The 21,018-nt window shown below is 48.6% G+C and overlaps 1 protein-coding gene across 1 annotated transcript in view; it reads right to left on the reverse strand.

Moving 5' to 3' along the window:
* znf385d (zinc finger protein 385D) overlaps positions 1-21,018 on the reverse strand; it is a 68,727-nt gene that overhangs the window by 11,411 nt on the left and 36,298 nt on the right. Inside the window, exons 4-5 of the mRNA XM_076046857.1 lie at positions 15,399-15,585; positions 1,185-1,547 (exon numbers count right to left, since the gene is read on the reverse strand). Coding sequence (XP_075902972.1) covers positions 1,185-1,547; positions 15,399-15,585 — 550 coding nt within the window. The remainder of the gene's footprint in view (positions 1-1,184; positions 1,548-15,398; positions 15,586-21,018) is intronic.

A 21,018-nucleotide genomic window follows, 5' to 3' on the forward strand; every position in this document is an offset into this window, starting at 1 on the left:
TTAATGAGCAAAGTGACAACAAGGGACTGCTTGAGACGTCAGTTTGCGTGGAATGGCTCAATACAATGTGTTGCTTTCATCTTTTATGTTAAATTGCCAAAATAAAACAACTTTTACTGGATATTCAAATTTTTCGGGTAGTACCTGTGTATATGTGTACATACATATATATATATATATTCTCTTATTTGTTGTAAAACGTTGGGTTGGAGTTGCAACAAAAAGTAATTTCCCCTTGTGGACGAATAAAGTAAATCTGATTCCGATTTAATTTCACCACGTCGTGCGGCAGTTATAACACATACTCACAAGAATGACATTGTGCTGAAGCCTTCCTGTATGTCTGCACATGACGGTGATGAGGTTGGAGCTCAACATCCCCCCCCCCCAATAACATCGGCAGCTACTCGTTCCCCCTCATACCTCTCTGCAGCACCTGGTGTTTTTCCACCACTCATGCTGTGCTTTAATCTCAGTTCCACCTTCGTGGGCAATGACCAGCACGCACGTTCGCCCATCGTGCGGTGTGCAGTGCATAGACTACTGGGCACAAGAGCTGTGTAATGTTGCATTTAGCAACTTTCAAGAAAGAAGCAGAGAGGAAAATAAATCCTATTCACCATGTATGATTTCTTTTTTTTTCTCTCTCTCCGTCTTTCTTGTCTGCCACACAGTTTCAGCTTTGGCCTCCTCTCTTGGACGTGTTCTGCCTGCTGGACGGATTCGTTCAAACCCTTTTTTTGCAAAGTCTCTTGCAAACTCGGCGTTTGATGGATTGAAAACATGTGCCGAAGCTGCCTCAAATTGGCTGCCTTTTCTTTTTTTTTTTGACATTTATCATCATTTTGCAATGATTGACTCATTCTGGAGGGCCTTAATGGGGAAAAAATAAAAAAAAAAGAAGTTCTGTTTGCGGTGTCGACCACAGACGATGACTACACTGCTCGGGCCTGCGATGCCAGGAAGGTCTCACTGGAAACACTTTCAGTCCACCGCCACGAGAGAAAAGTGATCGACTTGACAGTTACTGAACAGCGAAACCAACTCGGCCCAACAAACTCCATCGCCATCCCTTCAACAACTGACGCCGCTGTGTCCTATTTCTGCGAGACGCGCCCACCCCCCTCTGTCGCCTTTTCCTGCCGATATCAGAAAAGAAGCGGCGAGACTCTCGACTCTCTCACCGCTGTTGTGGGCCTCCAGCTGCGACGCCGAGTTGACGGCCACTTTGCACAGCGAGCAGTAGAGCAGGCGCCGGGCCTTCTCCTCCTCCGTCTCGCCGTCGCTCTCGGCGGCTTCGCCCTCCGCCGGCTCCGCCTCCTGGTCGGGCTCCGAGGGCGAGCCGAGCTCGGGCGGCCGCTCGTCCGCAGCGGCGCTGGGGGGCGTGTCCGGGGCGGCGGCGGCGGCGGCGGCGGCGTCGGTCTGGGCCGTCGTGGGCGAGGCCGGAGGGGCCAGGGGCCTCGGCGTGGGGAGAGTCATCAGCGGCGCCAGCGGCAGAGGAGGAGGAACTCTGCTGGACGCCACCAGTGGTGGGGGAGGAGCTCCTCCTGGAGCCTCTGCACAGAGTGGGGAAGGGAAAAAGACCATGTGTTCGTCACTCAGGAGGTTCAGGTGGAAAATGATGAACGGTGGATTGATGGGAATCAGACACCGTGGGACTGGTTTGGAGGGTCGCAGCACCGGCGTAAAGATCAGTTCCGGCGATCTGGAGCAGCGGTCGGTGGTCCGTGGCGAGTCTGACCCCACCCCGCCGCTCTCCATCAGCATCGCTGACACTCAACCTCACCTGCTGGAGTCGGTGGCGTGTTTACTGCCCGGAGGGGGGGGGGGATCGTCATCAGCGCCGCTATTCGTTCAGCTAAAACAACAGCGGCAGGAGATTCCCAACCAGTGGGAGGAAGTCCGGCGTCGCAACACACACTTGCTGCACGGTGGGCAGCGGGAACCAAGGCGAGCAAAGCAAAGCAAAGCAGGCAATACCGCTGTGTTGTTGTTATTCTTGCTCACGCCTCCACGAAAAAGTCTGTAAATTGCCCCGAAAGCAACTAGACGGCCGTCCTGTCAAGGGTTCATGACCCCAGTGACCTTGAGGTCACGGGGCCCTCGGGGCAGGTGAAGGAGGAATGAAGACCTGGACCTTATCAGGAGGCTGTTAGTGAATCATGTGGAGTGTTTGGGTTCGAGACGGAGAATCGTGGCGTGCAACGCTGCCGGAGATTATTATTGGTCCGTGATGGTTTTTAATAAAGGCGGATGTAGCACCAAAAACTGCTGAATCTGAGACTGTCTGACATCTCGTCAGAACTGAAAACTGCTCCTTCAACACAAAACACAGCTCATATCTGCTCAACAGCAGCTTTGATGTCACAGTAAAAGAGAGAATTTGAGTCTTTGGGTTTTTAAATCAGCAGCAGCAGCAGCAGCAACAGCAGCAGCAGCAGCAGCAGCAGCAGCAGCAGCAGCAGCAGCAGCAGCAGCAGCAGCAGCAGCAACGTGTTGCTGATTTCCATTCACACAAAGCGGTCGACAAGACCTGGAGTGGGCGAGATTCTTCTTTTTTCTCCCCTTCACACCTCCAGTCAGCTGCCGGCTGCGCGTGGGTCGGCATTAGCATGTGGCACAAACCGCTGCTGCTGCTGCTGCTGCTGCTGCTGCTGCTGCTGCCCTCTGGAAGAAATGTCAGATATTTTTAGGAATAAAGAGGAAAAACAGCAGCGGTGGCGGCGGCCGGTCGATACGTTGGACTCATGAAGCAGCGGCGGCACAATGCAGGAGGGGCCTCGCCGAAAAATGAAGTTTTAGCGTGTGATTGATTCCCCCAGCACCTCGGAGTCATCCGCACTCGCCGCCGCCGCCGCCGCCGCATGAGGATCAGCCAGATCGATACGGAATGATGCTATTTCTGCTGGGCCCATTATGAATGATTCTTATTTATCCTGGCAGCGGCGTCACCGCGGTTACCTCTGGCAGACGGTTAAAAAAACAAGAGGGTGATGTGGAAGAGTGTGTGTGTGTGTGTGTGTGTGTGTGTGTGTGTGTGTGTATGTGAGAGAGAGAGAGCGAGACGGGGGATCAGAGAAAGACCCAGTTTCAGGACTGAGGCTGAATCCTGTTCAAAGCTAAACGCCTAAAACGCCACAAATATATGGAAATAAATGCAGCGTGGGCCCCGCCCACACTCTCTCTCTCTCTCTCTCTCTCTCTCTCTCTCTCTCTCTCTCTCTCTCTCTCTCTCTCTCTCTCTCTCCAACTCTCTCTCCCTCTCTCTCTCTCTCTCTCTCTGTGTCCCAATGTTTGCGTGTTTGTGCGCATCCAATCCATTAACCTTTGAAACGGCTCCCAGGCACAATCTTTGTGCTGGTTGTAAAGTGACGCCTCTCACAGTCGGCCGAGTGCAAATTTTGCTGCACATAAATAATAATAAAAAAAATAAATAAAAAAAAGAAGCTGAAACTCCAGGCTCCGGAACAGGAAATATGATGGTAACAAACGAGGAGCAGGGACATCGAGATTCACAGTTGTAATTTTGACGGCTGAGGACTGAGGTCCGTGTCAGCTCCGAAAAGAAAGAAAGAAAGAAAAGGTGAGCGGTGGCTTTCATTTGTTGGTTGCGTTAGTGGAATTCATGTCGGACGCAAAGCAGTCTCACTGTCACAAGTCCTGCCGGTTATTCTACAGTACAGAGGTAAACGCTCCCTGTTCCGTCCACAGACTCCCCACAAATCCCAAAGTTCAGCCAGGATGTTTTTCTGTTTTCTCTGCTTGTCAGAAACAATTTTTAGACTGACACGATTCTTTTTTTTTTTTTTTTTTGTTCTCCAAACGTGTCGAAGGTCCGACAACGTAGCCATTCAGCAATTCAGCTGGAGGGCTGCAAACAGACGGCTAATCACTGTGCTTCTTGGGGAGATACACGCTGTTCTCTAACAGGACCTTCAGAACAGCGTTTTCAAACGCGACGCACTTTGAAAAGTGTTTTTTTTTTTTTTTTCTTTTTTTTTTTCTCCGTGTGTCCGTCCGGAACCTCAGGTGCCCTCGGCGTTATTAGCCTGGTTCAGCCAGGCGGAACCTTCCACACATCCTCCCCGCGCTGCTGCCGCCGCCGCCACCACGGTAATTAATCTAGCGCCACTGCGACCTTGTCGCTCCTGATGAATAACGTTCCCGCCACGGGCGGCGGCGGTGGCGGTGGCGGCGGCGGTGGCGGCGGCCTCTGTTGCTCCTCTTCGCAGTTAACCAGTACCAACTCGACGGCGGCGTTCCAGGGTTGGGGGGGGGGGACCCTAAAAAACTCTTTCGACCTGCTTTCCGAACACAAGAGGATCTTTGGACGATTATTCTTTTGCGGCGCTGTGGTCCATTCTGTGTTTTCCCTCCTTCTGCTGAACATCACACTTCCCTCCTCTTTCATTCATCAACAGCTAGGCGGCGCCGTCAGCATCATTTTCTCCGCTGGGGGAGGTTTTCATGCTGACTCCACATTTTGACCCAATATCTTCAACAGAAGGACTCTCCACCATCTGCTCCCCCCCCGCCTTGCACCTTCACAGATATACAATATACACTTTTTTTTTTTTTTTTCAATAAAGGAGTGGGCACCACTTTCTCACTCGCCGGGTGAACGACGATCGATATCAATCTTACCTTTAGGCTTTTGATAGAAATGTAGCAGTGCAGGTTTGTTTTGCCTCTTTTGTTGTTAAATGTCAATTTCAAACGTAGTTATAATTATAATTTCATCGCAGAGTCGCCCCCACTGTTGCTGGAAGTCACTATTCTGTGATTTTATTTTTTTTTTTTTTCCCTGTTGTTTTTCTCCAGCCGTTTGTGTCCAAGTTTGTAAAAAAAAAATAATACGTTGAAAATCACAAACAAAGGCAAAGGCGGCTTCAGTAAAAAACAACACCAAAAAATATTTTTTTTCAATTGTCTAATAGCTGTTTTCAGATCTTGCTTTTTTTCTTCCTGGATTTCAACAGACAATTCTGTTATTAGCCCTTTGTTTACAGCCTCCTGCAGCTGAAAGTGATACTCTGTTGGACCTTCCACGACAAATACAAGGAGGTTTCCAAAGATTGGCGCCAACACCACGACAGGGGGTGAGGCCACTAACACGGAAGAGGTATTTGTGCACCCATTGTGACCTCACAAGGGGCACCAACGCAAAAGGGATTTTCAGACCTGAGTGCTTTAGCGCACATTTCCTGGAAAGAGAAGCAAGTGAAAGAGGGTAACGGGTGGATTTTGAAATCTGAAAGAGGATTTTGCACTTTGCTGCGTTTATCATCTTCAACTGTGACGCTGTCGCCCTTGCCAGGCTGTTGTGTGTCGGAAGCCAGCGTGTGCAGTCTGACGACAGGAGAAACCATGGAGCCGTGCGTGTCCTTGCCCTTGTGTCAGGCCGGGCCCATCCACCATGGTGTCATTAAAGAGCCATTTGCGGTGCGAGGGGGCAGGTGATTAAAGTGCAGCCGGGTCGCCCTCGGACAGCTCTGTGCTCTCCGGGAAGCCTGCGGTAATCCATATCCCGAGTCACTGTGACCTAACTGGCCCAGTTAAGGACTCAATCCCCTCTCATTAATAGAAGGTAATGGCTGTGATCAATCTGAGGCCCGGCCGGGGCGGCCAAGACAGCCGAGGAGGGGGGAAGGGAGAGAGACGATCACGCACGGGGGGGAAAAAAAAAAAAAAGATGATGGAGAGATGGAGGAGGAGGAGGAGTGAGAGCAGAAGAAAAGAAAAGTTAAATGAAAGTTAAAGCGGTGAAAGGAAGGAAACCCCTCAACCTGAGACAGCGCAGCGTGAGTTGATTGAAGCTGTCAGCGGGTGAGCAAGTTAACAAGCGCACACTACTGCTGTTGCACTCCTTCCCTGTGTCGGGGGGTGTGACGTGTGCGTGTCAGCGGCAAAATATGTGGAGCATGTTTTCTCCGTGAGGATGTGGCTTGTCTGAACACAGATGGCACACACACTTGGACACACACACACACACGAGAGTTAGAAAAAAAGGTTCCTTTGTCCTAAACCTCACTGCGGCCGATGTCTGAAGAGACAAGTGAGGATGCTATATTAGCATTGGGGTTTTCCCAGAACTGGCAGCAACCACCATACTAGCACTAGCAGCTACCGCGTAACGCAAACTCTGTTTTTTTTTTTTTGGACCATTTTCGACGTCGCTAAAGAGACTGGTGTGGATGCTACATTAGCTTGCGCTTTAGCAGAACAGGAAGATATTTTCACTCAAATGCAGTGTGTTGTTAAGCATGAAAGATGCTACCATACAAACCCGCGGGGCAGCAATGGATGCTAACTTACGGCCACCAGCTAGCGGAGAACAGAGCGGAGGAGCGAGGAATGAAATCATGGCGAGACGGGAAAGGAGGACGAGAAGCAGAAACAAAAGTCGGAGGAGTAGAAAGTTAAATGAAAGTTAAAGCGGTGAAAGTTAGAAAACTCTTGAGTTCAACAGCAGACGGGTTCAGATAAAGAAGAAAAGTGGTGGTGGAGAGACAAAAAGGGGAGAAAGGTGTGTGTGTGTGTGTGTGTGTGTGTGTGTGTGTGTGTTGGTTGTGGGGGGGGGAGGGGGGGGTTGAGGAGAAGGGAGATAAGGTTAAAGGGAGAGTAATGGAGTGGGGGACACAATTAAAGGAGAGGGCGCTAACTCAGGCGCTAACTCCTGACTCCTCCCCCCTTCCCCGCGGCCTCGCCGCACTGCCCTCCGAGATCGTCCGTCACTCCGGCGCCGAAAGGCTTCCACTCCACTCGGGCTGGCAGCCAATCAGAGGGAGGTTCCCCGGAGATCTGATTACCTTCCTCCACGACGGCAGATTAACGCTCCTCTAATTAAAAAGTATGTGCCGTCACAACTTAAAGGACACACGTCCCTCGTGGCGCTTGAGGTCTGTCACATTCCATTCAACGCCGCCCCTCTTTTTTTTTTTCTCCCCCCTCCCCCCCCTCCCCCCGGTCTCGGCCTTCTCTCCTGTCGGCATACAAAGAGGGAGTAAAATGAGAAAAGAGTCACGCTTGAATATTCCTGCAGTCAAAAGATTGATAAGGTGAAAGAATTTGCATCGGCAAATAATAGCGCGCCGCCTGGATTCGCTTTTTTTTTTTTTTTTTTTTTTTGCGTGTCTGGGAGAAATGGGGGCGCCGTGTTATCGGGGATATTTAACAGCAGCCTGATTGGTCCGTCTGAATCGCGGGCTGATTTATCTCTTTCCACTTTCACTCGGGAGCACACGACACGGACCTCATTTCGGCCCGGGACGTGGCTCGCGGTTCCGTGCCGCCGTCCAAATTCCCGTCGCAGATGTGAACATTTTCGCGGGTCTGCAGCCAATCAGATCTCACGTCTCTCCCATCACCAGGTCCGCTCAAACACCTGTCTGTGTGTCAGACGGTTATTATTTCCAAAAAAGCTGGAGTGGATGGACTCGGGGACGGTGGCTGAGTCGCAGAGATTCCAGCTCGAAAATCTGACACATCCGCCTTGCCAACCTCCGGCAGAAAGAGTCGCCGTGCGGAAGCTGCGTTCCAACTCACGAAGTTCCGTTGGCGAAGTTTAATGGGGTGGAATTTACTGCGCCGCACTCGTTGTTTACTCCTCTCAACCAGGGAAATGTTTTCCCGACCCCTGCGGTTTTCACACCGACTGGTGGTGAGAACTTCTTTTGTTGTTGTTTCAAAAGCTGCCTGCTCTGTTACTGCTACTTTACTTTCCATCTGCAAATTACAAACTGTAAACGGTCAAATAACCTCACAGAGGGAAGGTAAAACTCAATGCTAGCGCCTGTTCACTGTGTTAACGCCACGTTCACTCTGATGCTAACATGCTGTTCATTGAGAACGTAAAGTGCAAACTGAAATAATGCATTCGAGCAAAGCTCACGCTTCACTCGGGAAGCATAGTTTAGTTGTTGTTGTTGTTGTTGTTGTTGTTGTTGATGGAGGCAGCGTTATATTACTCCCGTTCTATCTCTCACTGTGTGGGCAAGAAATCTAAATGTAAACTGGCGATAAAAAAAATAAAGACAAACTGTTATAAGAGTGTTGTTACGGCTCTGTAGTTTGTTACGTCTCTGTAGTTTGTTACGGCTCTGTTGTTTGTTACGGCTCTGTAGTTTGTTACGTCTCTGCTTTTTGTTACGTCTCTGTTGTTTGTTACGGCCCTGTAGTTTGTTACGGCCCTGTAGTTTGTTACGTCTCTGTAGTTTGTTACGTCTGTTGTTTGTTACGGCCCTGTAGTTTGTTACGTCTCTGTTGTTTGTTACGTCTCTGTTACGTCTCTGTAGTTTGTTACGGCTCTGTTGTTTGTTACGTCTCTGTTGTTTGTTACGGCCCTGTTGTTTGTTACGGCCCTGTTGTTTGTTACGTCTCTGTAGTTTGTTACATCTCTGTTGTTTGTTATGGCCCTGTAGTTTGTTACGTCTCTGCTGTTTGTTACGTCTCTGTTGTTTGTTACGGCCCTGTAGTTTGTTACGTCTCTGTAGTTTGTTACGTCTCTGTTGTTTGTTACGGCCCTGTAGTTTGTTACGTCTCTGTAGTTTGTTACATCTCTGCTGTTTGTTACGTCTCTGTAGTTTGTTACGTCTCTGTAGTTTGTTACGGCCCTGTAGTTTGTTACGTCTCTGTAGTTTGTTACGGCCCTGTAGTTTGTTACGTCTCTGTAGTTTGTTACGTCTCTGCTGTTTGGAACAGATAACGTCAACCTCAAAAAGCAGCAGCAACGGCGCCCCCTGTTGCCACTCGCACCAGCAGAAAGCAGAAGGAGAAGGGCGGCTGCTCTGAACGCTGTGCTGGCAGAGGGCTCTCTCTCTCTCATCCAAACCCTCGTCCTAAACCGTTGCTCTGAGATCTTCACCAGACGGATGCATGCGGCGTATAGCGTGGACTCCCATTGAGGTGGTTGATTTATCGGCGGCCTGAAGACCTGAGGAAGAAAAGTGGAGGTTGGTGTGGCAGTGGGAGGGTGTCAGCCACCTCTCTCCCTCCCTTTCTCCCTCCTCCCCCGCCCCCGCCCCCCCGCCCGCTCCACTCCACAGCTGCCGTCCGTGCTGGCATGGCTCCCCTGACAATCTGCTCTTTAATAGCTAATATCAGGGTACATTTCCTCGGGCACTGGACTGGAACTGAGAGATGGACGCCTGAGCTGTGGGCATTTCTACCCCCCCCCCCCCCCCTTCCCCCCCTTCTCCCCCTCTGCCTCTCTTTGCCTGTCTGGCTCCGGCTCGGCTCCCGCTGCTGCGAGTGTAGGGACACACACACACACACACACACACACACACACACACACACACACACAGAGAAAACTTGACAGCCACTCGCTGAGTCATCTGGCTTTATCTGCACTATCTGTCCGCCAGTCCATCCATCTTTAAAATACACACACACACACACACACACACACACATGCACGCACACGCACACTAAAGATGACTTGCAGAACGCCGTGTGCCACAGTCGCTCGCTGATGGCGTTTAGCGCACCTTAAAACCCCCGGACCGACTCGTCTGTTCCCGTCACGCTGCTTCACTTTCATCATGTGTCATTTTTTGTTTTTGTTTATTTGTTTTTTGTTATTGCATGAAAGTCTGAAAAATTGACTTCTATTTTCCAATCTTCCTTTGCATCTGTGCAACACGCTGGCCTGCAGTGTGCACCTCTCCATACGGAGTGACGCTTGTTTACATCGGAGGCTCTTCGGCTCTTTTCTGCCTCACGAGACGATTTCTTGCAGCGACTGCAACTTCGACTTCATGTAAATGAAGCCGTAATGAAGCGTCTCCGCCGCCACCGACCGCTAGCCACACAATTAGCCGCTGACAAACACCCATTTGTACCGTTGCCAGGAATTTCGGGAGGAAGAAGGAAGGAAATAAAAGCAGCAGGTTAATGGCGACGCCGCCGGTTCTCTTGACGACGACCGACAGCGCTAGTGGTGGGCGTGGCCACGCTGTGAGCCAACCGACCGGCCAATCAGTCACCAGGCAGCCATCAGCAGGGTTAAGTGGAATAAAGATTCCAGCCTCAAGGGCGTATTGACACGTGAGCCGGAGGAGCCAGGGGATCAAAGTGCCGATCGTTCTTGTGATTAGCGGACGAGCGGCTCCGCCCCCTCAGGCCTCCGCGGAGTCTGCATCAGATATGCAGGAAGAAGAAAAGATTAAAAAAAAAAAAAAAAAAAAAAGAAAGAAAACCTAAACAAGCAGCGCCTGTCTCACGAAGTGAACTGACTCATTGAGCGCAGATCATCATCAGGAGAGCGTCCGGCCATCATCCGGGATCTTTGCCAGAGACTTGGAGAGATCTGAAGTTCTCAACGTGTCCAATTCGTCCGCAAAAAGCTTCGGTCCGGTTTTCAATCCGCTGGGAAGAAAATGCCACGAAAAGCCCGACCTTTGATTTCGGAAGAGGGAGGAGCTACAGCCGGGGTTCAGTCAGCGCTCGCTTGCTAGCTCGCTAATGAACGATGACACTGGCTACAGCCGACAGGAATCCCCTCCCCGACGTTTTAGTGAGGCTGGATGGCAGAATTTCAAAGTCAAGAATTCCAGATCCACTTTGAAAAGCTTCAGCTGTTCAGAATATAACTGGGTCGATCAGCTTCCTCTTGGCAGAGAAGCAGGTGAGACTCAGAGATTCAGTTCAGGAGCTCCTGTCTGTGTCGCTAACCACAGGGTGGCGATGAACGTCAGGCGCCTCCCTCCTCGGAAGCCAATAGAAAGCCTGTGGTTGCGGCCAACCGGCTCCTCCGGTACCGAAGAGACAACAAGTTGGTCCGATCACCTGCTAAATTCCTCTTTTCAAATGTTTTCACTGAGCTTCCTCTCAAATGGACGTGTGAGTTATCTCCGGGTGCGACACGCAGAGGCTTTCTCAAGGTGAACGTGAAGGTAAAAGTAAAGCAACGTTATTGTCGTTTTACGGATGTTGAAACAAAGTTGTGAGATCAGATGGTAGTTTGTTGAGTGTTTTATTACGGGCTTTTTAGAAGACGGACACATGAAATAAATTCCAAGTACCAGCAACATTCCCTCTGGGTGTCCCAGGTGTTGAGCCACACAGCAAAACAAAAAAAAAAAAAAAAAAAAAAGAAGAAAAGAAAAGAAAAAAGTCACTGTGATTTATCCCCCCTCTCAAGCAGTGAGTGAAAAACTTTTTTTTTTTTTTACAGCTGCGACTTTGACCCAACATGGCAGCAACACGACTTCTTAACGACACAACCTGAAGCTTCGCCTCTGCACTTCCAATGAAAATGACGACCGGCCAAACATATTTTCCCCTACGGCGACTTCAGGGGGAGGACCCGAGAGAGAAAAAAAACCACTAAACCCAGCTCGGCACCTCTGTTGTTCCTTCTTCCCACCTCATTGGCCGCGATGCTCCGCTGCCGACGCACCGTCAAAACACCTCAGACTTGCAGATAACACCGCATTTATCCGCCCAGACAATTAATTCCTCCAACATCTGAGCACATTAATATTCATTAGCCGACGCGCCGGTGTGATAAACTGTCGCCCACGCGCGCCCGCACACACACACACACACACACACACACACCGGTGGATGAGGTGGAAAAAAAATGGTGTAGAATTGTGAAGGATTTTTTTTTTTTCTCAAGTCTTGAAATGATTAATCTCCATTTGTCTGCTTCAGGTTGAGATGGTTTCCTTTAAGGGCTGCGAGGTCGCAGACACCGCCGCCGCCGCCGCCGCCGCCGCCGCCGCCGCCGCTGCCTGTGTGGAACCCGTTCACAGTTTCCTGCATGCGCGGCGCCGTGCTCAGGCAGAGTGGGAGGAGGTCAGCCTCAACATACAGGGAAGCTTTTCCCTTTGTATTAATGGGTGGCAATAAAGGAATGAATAACAACAGCGGCAACAACAACAAGGATGAAAGAGGTGAACTGCCAAAGCACAAGAAACGTATGAAGCTGGGCCAGCTGCCTGCCTACGCAGTTTCTGTTCAGTCCATATTGGCCCACATTACTACTAGCAGTAGTATTCACAATGATAATGTCAAAATGACCAGCAAGCAAGGCTAAAGCACCCAGGTAATAGACTCATCCACCAGGTAAGAAGTCTGCTAGCTAAGCTAACGGTCAGAACCAGAGGAAGTCACCCCCCCCCCGCCTGGTTACTGTCTGTCTATTTACTCACTACAATTACATAGCACTCCAGAAAACCAAATGATTGCCTCGGTTCCGACTATGACTGGACAACTGCAGTGCACGTAAACACGTGGGTCCGACTATAATCAGAGTTGGAGGACTCAGGTTAAGACACTCAGATAATGCGACTGAAATTCAAATTTCCCCCTCATGGACACGCCTCAGTCGGAGTTTAGCTGGACAATGCATATGCGCAGCCCTTTTGCTTCGCACCCCCTTGCTTGCGTGTGCCCCAAAGCAAGGGGGTGTGAAGCAAAAGGGCTCGAACAAAACATTGTGGAACTGAAAAACAGTCAAGACACACCAGCTCCTTCAACGCGTGATGCTTTTACAAGTTTGTGTAGAACCGAGGACACAATTCCTTTGCAGAAGCAGTACGCAAACCTTTCCAGTTCATTTGTGTTCTCCAACAAGAGTTTGCAGTGAGTGCAACTCGCCACTTCATACAGAACAATGGCGGTGGAGTGGAATTGGCGCTCGTAGTGACTTCCTGCAGGCTCGACACATCTTCACAAGTCTGCAAAGTTTCACAAACGATGTGCGTGTTATTCAGAAATTGAAATTGTCTCTCCATTATGTGTTCAAAACTCTCTCATTGCCGCGGTGTTTTCTACTTCTATTGATCAACACAATAACAAGAGTGGGCAGAGAGGTTTCATTGCCTTGACCGGAGCTCCACACGCTGCAGTTCCAGACCCTCTCCCACCCGTCTGTCCTCTCAACCTGTGTGCACCAAGCGCGGAGGTTCTGGGTCAGTTGCCACGGTGACGGCGCAAAGTGTAGAATCGAAGACATGGTTTTGTTGCAGCCCTCCAACAGCACACCCGCCTCTCCAAATCACCATCGCTTTCCTTACTGAACAGCGGCTGTGGTAGATTGTGGGCTTCGACAGTAAAATGAACATGTTGTGTACATTTGTATGTATCCGACCAATCCACTGGCGGTGGTGCAACACATCTGCAGCTGTTCAGTTAAATTGCACACTGGCTTTGTATCGCACTCCAGTTGTTTTGTTATTGTCTAACGAGAGAGGTGAACCAGGAATTGACACGCTGAAAAGACTCCTATCGCCCCCCAGTGTTGGGGAGGTGGAAACGTTCCCGTCAATAATTTGATTTTCTCAGACTGCACGTAAACCGGGACGGGGAGAGAAGCCCGATTAAGCTGTGCATGTAAACGTAGTCGCTGTTAGTGACTGTTTGAGGGCGGGGCTTAGCAAAGTGCGAGTTATTTCCCTAGTTTCAACTCGTTTCAAATTCTAATCAACAACGTTCATGTTGACAGGTGTTCTTTGCATTTGTGGGGTGGAGGAGCGACGGGCTAAGAGCTACCGAGCGTATGCAAAAACAAACAACAGCCACAAGCTGTACTTTGTTACATCTTAATTCTAAGGATACAACATCTGATTTTGATCTTTTTTTTTTTTTTTTCTTTTGATTTGACAACACCAGATTGAATTCACTTTTCCCTGCAACCGCCTTCATGTTTAAAAGAGTGTTAAAAAAAAAAAAAAAAAAAAATCAGACTTTGCTCCTTTGAAGCACGCGCTGTAAATCCGACTTGCAAGACAAAACTGCTGCCGGGCACAAATCAAGTCAAGCGCAGACGAGCATGCGGCGCACGTGGGAGGTGAAACATATTGAATCGAGCGCTTATTACATCTGTTCTCTCACCTATTTCTGAACTTCCCAGAGGAACATTATTAAAATTCCTGCCATCACAAGAAAAAAAAAGAAGAACAAATTCCCAGCCCAACACTGCTGGCAGATATGACAGCAACACCTGGTTTTGGCTCATCGCCGCTCAGTATTTGTCACTTCGCCCTCCGGTCGTGTTTAAACTTCAAGCATGGGAGAGGTCTCACTTTGCGGAGCGGGGGGGGGAGGAAAAAAAAACAAAAAAAAAAACAGAATAATAATCAAAACCTGCGGTACCATCATGAGCTCCAGAAATGTGATTGTAATTTCAAAAATGTGTGGAAAAGGAAGGAGAGGAGAGGTTGTGCGGAGGTAAATGAACTCCAGAGAAAAAACGTGTTTGAAAAAGGAGAGACTCTTCCGTCGTTAAAGGGGAAGAATTTTATCAGGAAAGGTTTTTTTCACGGCGTAATGGAGGACATTACGGCGGAGGATATTACACCGAGGTCGGGTGGAGTCGGTCTTCTCCGAGTCGAGGCGAAGGGAGCCAGAGAGGAGCCTCTGAGATATTGAAGTCCACTTGATTCTCACTCTTGGCACTCACAGATATTTTTGTGTCTTGGTTCAGATTGTTGTTAGGGATGACGGGCCGGAGACAACGAGGTGGATGGATGAAGTGAAGAATGGACTGACGGATGACGGATGGACAAATGGATGATGGAGGTGGAGGTGGGGGAAAAGGACAGATGTAGGGATGGGAGGATAACATGAACAAGGGATGGATGGATGGATTCCAGTATGATTGGACCTCTGTTTGCAGCCTCCCGCTAAAAGTGATGGATCCATGTTGGACCGTGTTTAGTAGAAGATTAAAACAAACAAACAATAAAAAAAAACAAAACAACAATACAACCGGGTCTGATCCAGAGCAGGTCTTATCACTGGGCTCAGTCCCTAAAAAAAAAAAGACGCAGACTGAGGGGGCGGAGCCAACGCCTGGCTGGGGGGAGTGGTCCCAAACGTGAGAGAGGTGTCAGCAAGGCCCCTTGTGACATCAGAAAACGTGTGTTTTTCATGAGGTTTTCTGGCAATGATGGAAGAATGATGGAGCTTCACTGAGTAAATAAAGTAAATGCAATGGGGACATTTTAACTTGAAATGTAAAAGTGTGATGACCTTTTCTCCGTAGTTGCTGCTCAGTTTACTCGTAAAAAAAAATAAAAGAAAAAATCTATACAAATAACATCAAAGGGGTTTTAGGTACTCACATTTCAACAATATGTTCCCCCTTTTTTCCCCTCCTCCACCTCCTTACTGCGTTAACAGCGCAACTGATAACTGAAACCAAATCCTTGCTGTACAGGGAACCGGTGTTTGTGTTCACCGGCTGGCTGACCTCCTGCGGTGAGACAGATTCAATATCGGAGCGGCGGGCGACTCGAGTGGGCAGCCGGCCGATGCGATCGGCCCAGTGACTCATCCGAGTCTTAAGTGACTGCGTGCGGTGTGAGGAAATGCAACGAGGGGGCTTGTTTGTTGGCCCCCCCGGCTGCAGGGGAGCCAACTCACTCACAACGAGGAGGCGCACAAACCTTTTCCGTCTGTGCCGTTGGGGAGCGGCGGCGGCGGCGGTGCGGTGGCGGCGCTGAGGCCCTTGGCGCTCTCCTGGACGGCGGCGTCCTTTGCCACGGCAGCGCCTTTGAGCTTGCTCTTGGGGGCGTCCAGGGCTTTGAGCTTCTTGGCGTGTTTTGTCCCCTTGTAGTGGGCCAAGGCCTGGCTCTGGGAAGGAAGCACAGGCACTGGGGTTTGGTTCAGGAAGGAAAAAAACTAAAAAAATTGAGAGGCAACATTTATACATTTTGGAAAGAAAAAAAAAAGCCAATTCACCGACATTTTTCAGGGAAATTAAAAAGCCTCATTACACCGTTCTTTGCTCAGAAGTGCAAAAAACAAAAAACAAAAAACAAAAAAAAAAGGGTATTATAAACGACCAAGAAAGCCAATTACCTGGGTTCGTTTTTCTCTCATCCAAAATGGCAAAGTGGCCGAAGCGACGCTCCCTGATCATTATGCTAATCTGCCTCAACCAAAAAAAAGGTTTTTTTTTTATGTGTTGTGTTGTCCCCCCCACCCACCTCCCCCAAACTTTGGCCCTGAGTTTGTGCTGTTTATCTCTTCACACAATAAACTCATACGGTTTCTGTCCCCCCCCCCCCCCCACTCTGCATTGAGCCAAAAGAAAAATAAGTTCCCAGATATGGAATTAGCAGGATTGATTGCGCAACGTCCATGTTGCAGAGAGCCTGGAGAAAGTGTTTGTAAATGGAGGAGAAAAACTTTAGGACCAATCAGACAAATGTTCCTTCGCACACAAAGCAGACCAGATTCTTTTCGTGCCAGTTTAGCTTTCTCGCTACAAGCTGCTGTTCCAGACTTCCTGTTAGCACCGTGCTAGCACCACGGTGCTCAACTGATTTCTTGCCAGAGCTTCTGAAAAGCGAGGAAAAGCCTTCAGCGCTGGTTGGTCTTTGTTGCTCTTTCCCTGTGAAAATTCCACGGCAGCGTCCACGCTAATCTCTTTAGCCGCAGCTAGGCTCTCTGTCACGTCCTGCGTTACTTCCTTTTTCCTTTTCTGGGGCTTTTTAAAAGCACCTTGCCGCGCCTGCTTCCCTGAAGCCGATGGCCCGTGAAATGTTGCAACCGGCTGAAAACGCATCGGCCTTTGAACGTAGAGCGAAAGGCGGAGCAGCAGGTTTCCGCCGTGGAAGTCGAAGCCGCTGAGCGGCGCCGCTCCTTCGTTGTAATTAACGGCCGGTCGCAATCCTCGACACGAGGCGGGGATAATGAAATATCCCCGCGTATGAATGACATGGCCGCCGTTCGGGGATTAATAAGATGAAAAATAACACCGCCGTGTCGCTGTGACCCGCAGCGTCCGACTTATCGAGCGGCGGCTGCCGGGGTTTGAAGTCGGGACACGTCGAGCCTTCACCTTCACAACGCGTTTGCGCAGGAGTGCGACATGGGCGAAGACTTTGAGTCGTCCTTGTTTACCTCGGCTCTCACACTTTCCTGCATGCTTGGCCTGTGGCAGCGGCGGCGGCGGCGGCGGCAGCAGCAGCAGGGGGAGCTGCAGTCGCGGCTGGATGGTTGAATAAATAAATAAGCGCGAATACCCAGAAGAGGTTTGTAAGCATCTTTATTTATGGGCGGCTGTGTTGACGTTGGCTAAAGACCGTTGGGAGCGTCTATTTCAAGCCACGGCCTAAATATATATATTTTCCATTTTGTCGTGTTTTCGTCAGGAAGGATCTTTGCTAATAAAAAAAACGGCCGCTACTTTTTTGTCACCATTTCCTGTCAGTTTTGTAAACCATCACCTCTATTTCAGCTCATTTATTTCTTTCTGCTCTGAGACTCATGATTCTTTGAAATCATCAGCTCGGAAATATGGGCGGGAAAATAAAATTAATGGTTTTAAAATTTGTTCAGAGGGTTTGGATTTTGTCTCTACTTTATTTCAGTGTGAAGGGCTTTTAAGAAAGAAGATCCTATTTCAAAAGAAATGTATTTACTGTATATATATATATAAATCAGGAAATTGCATATTTTATCAAGTCTTACTTGATTGCAGTTTTCATCTCAAAATATGGATTATTTGCCAAAGATCCATCTTATCTCACACACACACACACACACACACATCCCCGCCCACCATACGCTCCAATATACTGCCGAATCAGACCGGTGAAGAAGTTCAATTCATTTAACGTAGCCTGAAATTGATTCAATTTTCTGGGCAAAAGGTTGTGAAATATTTCAGACGACGTTTTTTTTTTCTCTCTCTCTCTCTCTCTCTCTCTCTCTCTCTCTCTCTCTCTCTCTCTCTCTCTCCCTCTCTCTCCCTCTCTCTCTCTCTCTCTCTCTCTCTCTCCCTCTCTCTCCCTCTCTCTCTCTCTCTCTCTCTCTCTCTCTCAGCTCTCAGCTCTCAGGACGACTGATCGAGGCAATGTCACTTTGTCAAGCACAGCGCGCTGCTCGTTCTGGCACCTGACTACTCATTCCTGCCCACATTCATCAGCGCCTGCTGGCGACCAACCACGCTAACTTCTTCTTTTTCTGTCCGAGATGTGATACGGATAGGTGTTTAACGCCGGCGCGCCAATAATTCATCTTTCATTAGAGCCGTGAAGTGGAAGAATCGCACCGCGCCGTCGGCTGACACACGCGTGATTAAGAGCGGGGAGGAGATCGTTTGTTTTCCTTTGCAGGTGCAGCGAGAGCAGCGGCGGCGGCGGCGGTGGAGGTGGAGGAAGGGGAGCAGACGTCAAGCGGCTCGACAGTCGGCGTCAGCGTGGCTGTCGGGGGGGTTGCAACCGCCCAGAAAGGTCGCGTTTAAGTTCCAGCGTATTCATCAGGAGTCGGAGGGAAAAAATGTGATGAGTGGCAGCAAAAATAATAACAAGAAGAAAAATGAATAAAATAAAGGACAGCGCGTCAGAGCGGAGAGGGTTGCAGCAGATTTAACAGTCAACCCTGAGCAAGGAACGTTGTGTTGACTGTTTTCAATCACGACAGTTGCTGTGGACTAAAATGGGAACTGCCCATTAGTCCGACCTCCCATTGGTCCGACGAAATGCCCATTGGCCCAACCTCCTATTAGTTCGACCTCAACATTAGTCCGACAAAATCCACCACAACGGCTTGTTGATTGTCGATTGGTCCGATGACAAATAGGAGGTTGGACCAATGGGAGGTTGGACCAATGGGAGGTTGGACCAATGGGACGTCCTGTTAGTTCAAACTGTCATCGCTACTTTCTGATAAGCTATTTCACTGACGCGAGCAGGCAGCTCTCTCTCTCTACATACATACAATACACACACACACACACACACACACACACACACACACACACTCACACACACACACACACACGTCTCTCAAAGGCGCGTTCATAAACGTTTCTAATCTATTATCAAAATCTCATGAAATGTCAAATAACAACATAAACAGCTGAGAAGTGGGACAACCATTTCTCGCAACTTCTCTGAAATCTGACGATATGTCTCTCCATTTATGAACATATCATTAATAATAGAGGCGTATGAGTCGAGTGAGCGGCGATGGGTGCGGGCGGAGGGGCGCTGTAAAGCTCGCAGCCAGGGGCTGGAGCCACCTTCGCCCCCGAGCCCTTTCAATCTGACCCGGAGCCGGTTGCGACGCACCGGCGCGGAGGAAATGCGGCAGCGGGGGGGGATCTAATTATTATTACTTGACTAATTATATATCATTATTATTATAATTATTATAATTATTTTTGTTATTTTAAATGGGGGAAATTAATTTGAGGTACGAGCAGAAGTGGTGTATGATGAACGGTAGGAATGGAGAGTTGAACTCATGCTAACTAGTCCAGTTTGAACTAATGAGGACATCCCATTCGTTTGAACGCTCATTACTCCGATCATCGGACTAATGGGAGGTCGGACCAATGCCACGCTCCTGATTAAAATAGATTGTTTCCACATTTCCCTTTGGATACACTTGACTGGGTAAATATGTAAATGCTGTCATGGTAGGAGGTCAATGTGACCTGTTTCTTGCTTTATTTCTAGCTTCTAGCTTGTTAGCTTTTCTGCTGTTCACTTGTACAGTATATATACATTAATAAATGATAACACTGTTGGATATAGATAACGTTGTTGCAAAGATTACCTGCATGACTGAGAACCTTCCCAGATAGATCTTTTCACTTTCATCTTCCTTTCATTGTTTACTATTCTGATATGACCACTTTGTCATCATCCATATTTGAAAGGCTTCTTGTGAGTTTTCGTGACGTATGAATACTTCATTCATATCATTTATAAACAAAGGAAACGTCAAAAGGCTTGAACCAGAGCCTTGCGGAACTACAGTATTAAGTCAAAGTGGCAGCGAACTGTGTTCAAACACCTGCATTCTCCTCTGTAAAGCACCGCCTTCTTAAAAGTGGACATTAAATATTGGTCTACTGTTGTGGCACTGAAGTCTGACATTTGTGTGAGAAACAACAACCTTTCAATACCAAATAATGTCAGAAAGCCAATTTTGTCCACTGGCCTGGTTAGATTTCCTAGATCATACAATTAAGTCACACTTGGTGGAATCCTTTAAAGCTATCAGCCTTTGTAGTTTAAAGCTCTAGGGCAATTTTTTTTATGAGCAAAGAACATTAAACTCCTTTTGTTTTATATTCAAAATTTCCTTTTGTGCCTTTGTGCAGATAACTGGCTGGTTTTACAACGCAGCATAAAGGGGGCTGGTCTCGAGGCCGAGCTCCGCACGGGAAAGACGCGTTAAAATCCTAGTGAATTATTTAGACACCGAGCCTTCAAACTGTATGAGACTTTAAATAAAAAATATTTTGCGGCGGGATGGCGAAAAGTTAGGAGGATAAAGTCCCGGCGAGATGAGAAATTAGATGAGGTTGAAGTTCCAGAGCTGCAGCTGGAGATAATGTCAGCTGGGTGGACAGTCAGGTGCTGCAGCTGAAGATAAGAGAGTGCAGACTCAGAGAGTGTGGAGGAGGAGAGTGTGGAAACAGAGTGCAGAATAAGAGACGGTGTAGAATCAGACAGTGGAGAGAGCAGAGAGTGAAGGTTTGGGCTTTTGCAGCTGTTTGCTGAATGCTAATGAGTGTCTTTGTCGGCTGATCATTAAGGACGCGGTGTGAGGTGAGGATGTCAGCGGTGTGGAAGCAGACTCCCGTTGATAGCTTAACACTGTAACACCGCTCCCATGTCAAAAGAGAAAATATATTTGTTTGTGTGAGGAATCAATTTTTCCTTTCAGCTGCTGAAACAGAAATTCAACCCGATGCACTAAATTGATTTTTTTTCTTGTTGTTGTTGTTGTTGTTGTTTAGCAAATTGCAGGATTCATTTCACAGGTACTTTTGTGAACGAGCCCAGCAAAGAAAACATAGTTTGTTTTTAATGAGGAAATCTTGTCCAGGTGCGATCAAAATCGACCAGACCACAGCGTCCACGCTGACACACACACCGTTTCCTAGCTCGTCGCCCGTTTCGGTGCGACTAGCTAATGGTGCGAGGGCAACGATTGGTCCTTTTGTACTCTGCTTAGCCGAGAGTCATTGAGATTGGAGATTTCAAAGATGGATCCTCGTGAATTCTGATTGGAAATCTCAGGCATCCAGTGAGGTAATTA

This window comes from Nelusetta ayraudi, unplaced genomic scaffold (genome assembly GCF_046127955.1).
Source record: "Nelusetta ayraudi isolate G7.1 ecotype Tasmania unplaced genomic scaffold, CSIRO-AGI_Nayr_v1 ptg000091l, whole genome shotgun sequence".
NCBI lineage: Eukaryota > Metazoa > Chordata > Actinopteri > Tetraodontiformes > Monacanthidae > Nelusetta > Nelusetta ayraudi.